This window comes from Rosa chinensis, chromosome 5 (assembly GCF_002994745.2).
Source record: "Rosa chinensis cultivar Old Blush chromosome 5, RchiOBHm-V2, whole genome shotgun sequence".
In the NCBI taxonomy this organism is placed as follows: domain Eukaryota; kingdom Viridiplantae; phylum Streptophyta; class Magnoliopsida; order Rosales; family Rosaceae; genus Rosa; species Rosa chinensis.
Window position 1 is genome coordinate 52,814,715 of NC_037092.1, and position 7,183 is coordinate 52,821,897.

General features: G+C 39.9%; 1 protein-coding gene across 1 annotated transcript; it reads left to right on the forward strand.

Annotated features, from left to right (window-relative positions):
• LOC112165730 (DNA (cytosine-5)-methyltransferase 1) lies at positions 1-6,347 on the forward strand. The gene is made up of 3 exons (XM_024302353.2): positions 1-421; positions 1,389-4,312; positions 4,444-6,347. Exons 1-3 carry the CDS (start codon positions 346-348, stop codon positions 6,142-6,144), a joined length of 4,701 nt encoding a protein of 1,566 aa, XP_024158121.1. The 5' UTR covers positions 1-345; the 3' UTR covers positions 6,145-6,347.
• The last annotated feature ends 836 nt before the right edge of the window (positions 6,348-7,183 follow it).

Here is a 7,183-nt window from a genome sequence, read left to right on the forward strand (position 1 = left end):
AAATGTGAAGAAGAAACTTTTTGTTGATGTCTTGCTATGAAGAAATTGTGTTAAATTACTTAAATACAAGTATAATCTGAAAAAGATAAAAAAGAAAGAAAAACAAAAACAAAAACCCCACCTTAGAAAATGAAATTCATTTCAAAAAGTGTGAAAACCAATGGCGTTCCCCCCACTTCCATTTCTTCCCGCCCATACAACATGTCGCTGAAAAAGCAGCATAAATAGCAGACCATAGATAGCCCCAGAGAGAGAGAGAGAGAGAGAGAGAGAGCACCCACTCGGAGACCACCTAACCTACACACATTCGCAGTTCTAGGGTTTCGCTGCCGATTAGGAAACAAAATGGGATCCGCCGCAGGATTAGAACCCGACCCTCCCACCACAGTGACTAAACCAACATCTTCTTCGTCTTCCTCTGGTAATTTCAGTCGCTCTCTCTGTTTTATGTGATCCCCTGATTCAGGGCTTTTAGTTCTCTGATACCCTGTTATGGTTTATGATTGTGGTTGATGATTATGACTTTTTTTTTTTTGTAATTATTATTGTGAATTAGTGATTGTGTTTTGAATTATGGATTATGGTTTTTATTGTGTTATGAGTTTGTGATTATTGTTTTTAGGCTTTTGTTTTATTGTGAATTTCTGATTGTGGATATTTATGTTTTGATTGCCCTGTTATTTATCGCGAAATTGTTATTTTGGACTTAATATGGTTTTTATGGAGTTAGGATTAATGGGTTTTCAGTTTGAGTACTTTGAATTATCTTTTATTGAATTAGAATTTTTGATTAGGGAGGGTCATGGTGTCTTTCAAGTTTTGACTGCCCTTTAGTGCACTATGAGTCTATGAGTATATGCTTTATCCAGAGACGCATTTTATTATTTCTATCAGGACCCTTGAATTTGTGATTGCGTTTTGATTCATGGATTATGGTTTTTATTGTTTTATGAGTTTGTGATTAGGATTATGATAATTGTTTTTAGGCTTTTGTTTTATTGTAAATTTCTGATTGTTGATCTTTATGTTTTGATTGCCCTGTTATTTATCTCAATACTGTTGTTATGGACTGTGATGGTGATGGTTGAGTATTTTGAATGTCTTTTATTGAATTATAAATTTGTGATTAGGGAGGGTTGTTGTGATCATGTCTTCAAGTTCTGACTGCCCTTTTAGTGTGTTGTGAGAATATCCTATTATGGGTTAATCCAGAGGCACATTTTATTACTTGTATCACTGCCTGCCTGCTTTCTTATGGATTTGTTTGTGTTTTATCTGTCCGGATTCCTCCATTCTCTTGGAAAAAATATGTCAAATGCTTAATTAAATTTAAAACTAGTTTCTGGCCTCATCAATTTTTTGCCTAATTTCCTGAGATTATTTGATAGGAATGACAAAGAAGAAGGGCAAAAAAGCTTCTCAAAAGGAAGCACCTACTGGCCGTGGAGGTAGGAAGCGAAATTTGCCTCAGAGCGATGAAGACCATGCCCAGTCTCGCAAAATGCCCACGCGTGCTGCTGCATGTAAAGACTTTAAGGAGAAGTCTGTCCATATTACTGATGAGTCTGATCTCATCGCAAGCAAGGAGGAACAGATTGTGCCAGAAGAAGGTCTTGCTGTACGCTTGACTTGTGGCAAGGACCCAGATAATGAGAAGCCAAGCAGAAGACTGACTCAATTTATCTTGCATAGTGAAGATGGTACTGCAAGACCACTTGAGATGGTGGAAGCTGGTCTGTTTATAACTGGCACTATATTGCCTCTTCGTGAAAGTACTGAGAAGGACAAGGACAAGGACAGCAGTATTAAATGTGAAGGTTTTGGGCGAATCGATGCTTGGAAGATCTCTGGTTACGATGAGGGCTCTCCAATGATATGGCTTTCAACTAAAGTTGCCGATTATTGTTGTGTTAAACCAGCAATTGGCTACAAGAAGCACTATGATCTCTTCTTTGAGAAAGCGCGTGCTTGCATAGAGGTGTACCAGAAACTTTCAAAATGTAAATCTGGCTGTAGTCTTGAAGAATTACTTGCTGGAGTTGCTCGATCATTGAGCGGAAGCAAATTCTTTTCTGGCAGTGCATCTATCAAAGAATTTGTCCTATCTCATGGTGAGTTTATCTATAAACGATTGATAGGTTTGGAGCAGTCATTGAAGAAGAATGATCAGATATTGGCACAGTTGCCTGTTCTCACTGCCCTCAGAGATGAGTCTATAAACCATGGATATTATGAGCAATCAGAACCAGTAGCTTCAAGTGCTACCTTAAAGATTGCTTCAGATATCAGAGTTGGAGGGAATGAACTGAGAACAACCGGTTCATCCATGGTTGAAGCTGAAGAAGATGAAGATGCAAAGTTAGCTAGACTGCTGCAAGAAGAAGAATGCTTTAAGTCTATGAAACAAAGGAAACGTCAGGGTGCTACCTCCACGTCGAGTAAATTCTACATCAAAATTAATGAAGATGAAATTGCTAATGATTATCCTGAACCTAAATATTATGACAATTCCATTGAAGAGACGGATGAGTTTATTGTTGTTGACAGTGAGGCTGGTGATCTTCCCACACATGTGCTTGATAATTGGTGTCTGTACAATTTAGACTCGAGACTGATTTCGTTGGAGCTTCTTCCAATGACAGATTGCCCAGATATTGATGTTACAATTTTTGGGTCAGGGGTTATGTGTGAAGATGATGGAAGCTGTGGCTTTAATCTCGATGCTGACAGTATCCAGTCTTCTTCAAGTGGTTCAGAGGCACCAGTAGCAGAAGATGCTTATGGCATCCCAATTTATTTGAGTGCCATAAAGGAATGGGTGATAGAATGGGGAGCATCAATGATCTCAGTATCAATTCGAACAGAGCTGGCCTGGTACAGACTTGGCAAGCCATCACAGCAGTATGCTTTGTGGTATGAACCAATACTGAAAACAGCAAGGGTTGGGAGAAGTATAATCACTATGCTCAAGGCTGAACGTCGAGTAGCACGGCTTTCTTTTGCAGATGTCATTAAACGATTGTCAGAGTTCCCAAAGGACCATGGTGGTTACATTTCTTCTGATCCAGCATCTGTTGAGAGATATGTGGTTGTACATGGAGCGATAATATTGCAGCTGTTTTCACAGTTTCCAGATGTGAAGATTAAAAAATGTTCATTTCTTGATGGTCTTCGAGACAAAATGGAGAAGAGGCACCATACTAAATGGGAAGTAAAGAGCAAGAAAATTTTGCAGAAGAGTGGATCAAATTTGAACCCAAGGGCATCAATGGGACCTGTGGTTTCCAAGAGGAAGGCAATGCAGGCTACAACAACAAAGCTTATCAACAGAATTTGGGGGGACTACTATTCAAATTACTCTCCAGTAGATTCAAGCCCAGGAGCTACTTGTGGAAAGGTAGAGGAGAATGAAGTTATAGAAGAGGTCCAAGAGGATATAGAAGAGTATGATGTAGATGAGAATTCATCAGTAATGGAACAAGCCCAAAGGTCTTCTGCAGTTTCAAGAAAGCCTAAAGCATGCTTCAGCAGCAGTGAAATTTTGTGGGGTGAGGAGCCTGTGGGAAAAACCTGTTCTGGTGAAGCTCTCTACAAGCATGCCGTTCTTTGTGGAGATGAGATCTCTGTGGGTGGTGCTGTTTTTGTGGAAATTGATGTGTCTAAAGATCCTGTTATCTATCTTGTTGAGTACATGTTTGAGACGTCAGATGGAAAGAAGATGTTCCATGGGAGAATGATGCAGAGAGGATCTGAGACTGTTCTGGGAAACACTGCTAATGAGAGAGAAGTGTTTTTAACTGATGAGTGCGTGAACTTGGCATTGGAGGATGTGGAACAGACTGTTGTTGTGGGTATCCAATCAATGCCATGGGGGCATCAGTATAGGAAGAAGAATGCTGATACTAATAGAATTGATAGAGCAAGAGCAGAAGAGAGGAAGAATAAAGGATTGCCAACAGAATATTACTGTAAAAGCCGGTATTGCCCTGAGAAAGGTGCGTTCTTTAGCCTTTCTCATCATACTATCGGTCTGGGTTCTGGTTTTTGCCACTCTTGCAAAGTTAATGAAGATGAAAAGGCCAAGGAAGTCTTTAAAGTGAATTCATCAAAGACTGGTTTTGTATACAGTGGAGCTGAGTATTTCATTCATGATTATGTTTATGTAAGCCCCTATCATTTTTCTGTGGAAAGGATTGGGACTGAGCTTTTCAAGGCTGGGAGGAATCTGGGATTGAAAGCTTATGTTGTGTGCCAAGTGCTGGAGATAATTACTGCAAAGGAATATAAACAACCTGATATGAAGTCTACCCAGGTTAGTCACCATTTCTCAAATTCACTTTTTTTGCTAGTCTTGAAAAATCAACTAGTGTTTTTCTACAATTTTAATTTAGTACAGTATACTCTTAGTTTACACACGCATAATATACAACATGGTTAATCCAGGTTAAAGTTCGAAGGTTTTTCAGACCAGAGGACATTTCAGTAGAGAAGGCATACTGCTCTGATGTCAGAGAGGTCTACTACAGTGAAGAAACACACATTATCCCTGCTGATAGCATAGAAGGAAAATGTGAAGTTAGAAAGAGGAGTGATCTTCCAGAATGTGATGCTCCTGCAATGTTTGAGCATATTTTCTTCTGTGAGCATTTATATGATCCTTCTAAAGGGTCTCTTAAGCAGTTACCAGTTCACATCAAGGTGAGGCACTCAGCAGTTGGTGGTGATGCTGAATCTAGAAAGAAAAAGGGCAAATGCAAAGAAGGAGAAGATGTTCCAGAAGTTGAGAAACAGAGAGATGATTCTGAACACAAACGCCTAGCCACTTTGGATATATTTGCTGGATGTGGTGGCCTGTCAGAAGGTTTGCATCAGGCTGGTGTTTCAGTAACGAAGTGGGCAATCGAGTATGAAGAGCCGGCTGGACAGGCTTTCCAACTCAACCATTCTGAGTCCAAGGTGTTCATTAATAATTGCAATGTCATCTTGAAGGCCGTCATGGACAAATGTGGAGATATGGATGATTGCATCTCCACTACTGAAGCCAATGATTTAGCCTCATCACTTGATGAGAAGGTGAAAGACAATTTGCCCTTGCCAGGGCAAGTAGACTTTATTAATGGAGGCCCTCCATGCCAGGGATTTTCTGGTATGAATAGATTCAATACCAGCACTTGGAGTAAAGTCCAGTGTGAAATGATATTGGCATTCTTATCCTTTGCTGATTACTTCCGGCCAAAATACTTCCTCCTGGAGAATGTGAGGAACTTTGTGGCTTTTAATAAAGGACAGACATTCCGTCTGACTGTGGCTTCACTTCTTGAGATGGGTTATCAGGTGAGGTTTGGTGTTCTGGAAGCTGGAGCTTATGGGGTTTCTCAATCCCGAAAGCGTGCATTTATCTGGGCAGCCGCACCAGAAGAGGTTCTTCCAGATTGGCCAGAGCCAATGCATGTTTTTGGTGTGCCAGAGTTGAAGATCAATTTATCCGGGAACTCCTATTATGCTGCTGTTCGAAGTACTGCAACCGGTGCCCCATTCCGTGCCATAACAGTAAGAGACACAATTGGCGATCTTCCAGCTGTAGGCAATGGAGCTTCCAAGATCAATTTGGAATATGAAAGCGACCCTGTCTCGTGGTTTCAGAAGAGAATCAGAGGGAACATGGCTGTTTTGACTGATCACATTTCAAAAGAAATGAACGAGCTGAACCTCATCCGATGTACGAAGATTCCCAAGAGGCCAGGTGCAGATTGGCAGGACCTTCCTGAGGAAAAGGTGACGCTCTCTACTGGTCAAATAGTGGACTTGATACCATGGTGCTTGCCCAACACAGCTAAACGCCACAACCAGTGGAAGGGCCTGTTTGGAAGGTTAGACTGGGAAGGCAACTTCCCAACCTCCATCACAGATCCTCAGCCAATGGGTAAGGTGGGAATGTGCTTTCATCCTGACCAGGACAGAATTCTGACAGTTAGGGAATGTGCACGATCTCAAGGCTTTCCTGACAGCTACCAGTTTTATGGCAACATTCTTCACAAGCATAGGCAGATTGGAAATGCTGTTCCTCCGACTCTGGCTTATGCTCTGGGCAGAAAACTCAAGGAAGCAGTGGATAGCAAGAAGAACTCTTCTTCACAAGATTAGTTGCTGAGGAGTAGTTTCCAGTGTTAATAATAATGCATGTTGTTTTGTGGTTGTTCTGTTTACTTTCCTTTTGGAACTGTAGACTTAAATACCATTATATCTCGAGTCTCAACTATCACTAGCGTATAGGCCCGCGCTATGCTGCGGGATTTTTCATCATGAATTCCAAGAAATGTTACTGGAGGCGATATATAATTTAAGTTGTCTTGTGCATGTATGCTTTTAAAAGTTCATGTTCAGACCAAGCTGGTTTTCTAACCAAATGTGTATTTACATTTACCAAAAATAGTTAACTCTAACCAAAGCTGTTCTTTACAGCTAACAAAAGTGGTCAGTTCTAACAAAACTATCCTACATTTCCAGTTTGAAATAACTATTTCACATTAATTGTTCCGATGTCTTGTCAGTTGTTTAGTCCTCTGTTGATACATCTTCCGTGGTAATAAGTACTAAGTAGCTCATTTGTGATTTGCTCTGAGGGGCTGTCACTGAAATGTATGAAAGTTATGTAAGCAGTGATGACTTGTAAAAGTTGCAAACACTTAGAAGGCAGTCACATAATAGAAAATGCTGCTTTGAAAGTGTCTTCAAAGCAGAGCTTTAAACAATATGGTCAAGAACATACTGTACAACCTATGTCCAGAGATAATATGTTCATTAGTTCACAGATCCAAATAATAGAAAGTAAAAACTCAACTAACCCCTTCTTATTAGGCAGTATGAAAAAATAGTTGCATGAAGTACACTAACAACACGTCTTCTCAAAAATTTGACATCGAGTTAGTATTTATTATTTAATCAGAAACTATGAACACCAGTTGAGATATGTACAGTAAATCTAACATCAAAACCAACAAAAAAAAAAAAAACTACCTTCCAAATCTAAAGACAATCCATCCTTAAAAAACTTCTCGCTAGTCCAACCAAAAAAAAGAAAAGGTGAGTGTCACTATTTGTGAATGAAAACAATCTCAAATGGAAAAGAAGTGGTCTATTCATGAACAATCTAAACTGAACACACACACGATAAAATTATTAA

Excerpts from the sequence above, each read along its gene's own strand:
- LOC112165730 (XM_024302353.2), top strand. The coding sequence starts at position 346 with ATGGGATCCGCCGCAGGATTAGAACCCGACCCTCCCACCACAGTGACT. Across the intron at positions 422-1,388 it reads ATCTTCTTCGTCTTCCTCTG|GAATGACAAAGAAGAAGGGC; the intron begins GTAATTTCAGTC and ends ATTATTTGATAG. Across the intron at positions 4,313-4,443 it reads CTGATATGAAGTCTACCCAG|GTTAAAGTTCGAAGGTTTTT; the intron begins GTTAGTCACCAT and ends TGGTTAATCCAG.